General features: G+C 46.1%; 1 protein-coding gene across 1 annotated transcript in view; it reads right to left on the bottom strand.

Annotated features, from left to right (window-relative positions):
* The window catches only part of tmem255b (transmembrane protein 255B), a 34,272-nt gene that overhangs the window by 4,013 nt on the left and 28,279 nt on the right, over positions 1–1,980 (bottom strand). The window contains exon 8 of the mRNA XM_083522442.1: positions 1,591–1,740. Within this exon, the coding sequence (XP_083378568.1) occupies positions 1,591–1,740 (150 nt within the window). The remainder of the gene's footprint in view (positions 1–1,590; positions 1,741–1,980) is intronic.

Below are 1,980 nucleotides of genomic sequence, written 5' to 3'. Positions count from 1 at the left end.
CTGAGGGACAGAGGAACAGGAGGAAGAACTAATTGTTTACTCGAACAGCTCATGAACGTATAAGTAACTAGATTTTTACTGGAACTGTGTTTGGGCGAGTGAGTGTTGAAATCTTGATGACTGGGTGACTGGGTAAAGGAGAGGAGATGAGTGAGTGACTGGGTAAATGAGGGGAGATGAGTGTGTGACGGGGTAAATAAGGGGAGAGGAGTGTGTGACTGGGTAAATAAGGGGAGAGGAGTGTGTGACTGGGTAAATGAGGGGAGATGAGTGTGTGACTGGGTGAGAGAGAGGAGATGAGTGTGTGACAAGGGTAAATGACGGGAGAGGAGTGTGTGACGGGGTAAATGAGGGGAGAGGATTGTGTGATGGGGTAAATGAGGGGAGAGGAGTGTGTGACGGGGTAAATGAGGGGAGAGGATTGTGTGATGGGGTAAATGAGGGGAGAGGAGTGTGTGACGGGGTAAATAAAGAAAGATAAGGGTGAGACGGGTTAAATGAGGGGAGAGGAGTGTGTGATGGGGTAAATGAGGGGAGATGAGGGTGTGACTGGGTAAATGAGGGGAGAGGAGTGTGAGACTGGGGTAAATAAGGGAAGATAAGTTTGAGACAGGGTGAGAGAGGGGAGAGGAGTGTGTGACTGGGTAAATGAGGGGAGATGAGGGTGTAACTGGGTAAATGAGGGGAGATAAGGGTGTGACTGGGTAAATGAGGGTAAATTGAGGGTGAGACAGGGGTAAATGAGGGGAGATGAGGGTGTGACTGGGTAAATGAGGGTAAATTGAGGGTGAGACGGGGTAAATGATCGGAGATGAGGGTGTGACTGGGTAAATGAGGGTAAATTGAGGGTGAGACTGGGTAAATGAGGGGAGATGAGGTTGTGACTGGGTAAATGAGGGTAAATGAGGGTAAATTGAGGGTGAGACAGGGATAAATGAGGGGAGATGAGGGTGTGACGGGGTAAATGAGGGGAGATGAGGGTGTGACGGGTAAATGAGGGGAGATGAGGGTGTGACTGGGTAAATGAGGGGAGATGAGGGGGTGACTGGGTAAATGAGGGTAAATTGAGGGTGAGACGAGGTAAATGAGGGGAGATGAGGGTGTGACTGGGTAAATGAGGGTAAATTGAGGGTGAGACAGTAGTAAATGAGGGGAGATGAGGGTGTGACTGGGTAAATGAGGGTAAATTGAGGGTGAGACAGGGGTAAATGAGGGGAGATGAGGGTGTAATGGGGTTAATGAGGGGATATGAGGGTGAGATGGGGCAAATGAGGGGAGATGAGGGTGAGATGGGTAAATGAGGGTAAATTGAGGGTGAGACAGGGGTAAATGAGGGGAGATGAGGGTGTAATGGGGTTAATGAAGGGATATGAGGGTGAGACGGGGTAAATGAGGGGAGATAAGGGTGAGATGGGTAAATGAGGGGAGATGAGGGTGTGACGGGGTAAATGAGAGGAGATGAGGGTAAGAAGTGGTAAATGAGGGACACGCCTTTAATCAGAATAGGAATTGCTCAGTAAAACAAAAACTTGGAGCTCTAAGTGAGATTAGGCTGTGTGTGAACACTGCCCCAGGTGGATGCATGATTACCTGCATGGGCACTGGGTAATTGGGGTAAGCAGGCAGCGCTTGTCCGGATGGGCAGAATCCTGCATAAGTGACCATATGCTGAGTGGGATTATAGAGGATGTGTGGTGGAGGAGCTGGCCTGGGAGACATCTGCGGCTGAACAGCTGGAACCTGGAATGCAAGATGAGAAAGATGATGTGGTCAGAATTTTTTAATCACCTATTGTCTAGTAGTACATAAAAAAATAAAAAAACACTGAAACACGAAATAATTACAAATATTAAATGTTTAAATGTAAGTATATATATATATATATATATATATATATATATATATATATTTATATAATCTGTTCTTAAATTTACCCAAATTTAATACTTTTCAAGTTTTTAATACTCTAATGAACATAGA

Source organism: Silurus aristotelis, assembly GCF_946808225.1.
Source record: "Silurus aristotelis genome assembly, chromosome: 20".
Classification (NCBI taxonomy): domain Eukaryota; kingdom Metazoa; phylum Chordata; class Actinopteri; order Siluriformes; family Siluridae; genus Silurus; species Silurus aristotelis.
Note: the sequence above shows the minus strand (reverse complement) of the source record. Positions and strands in the feature narration are given on the sequence as shown.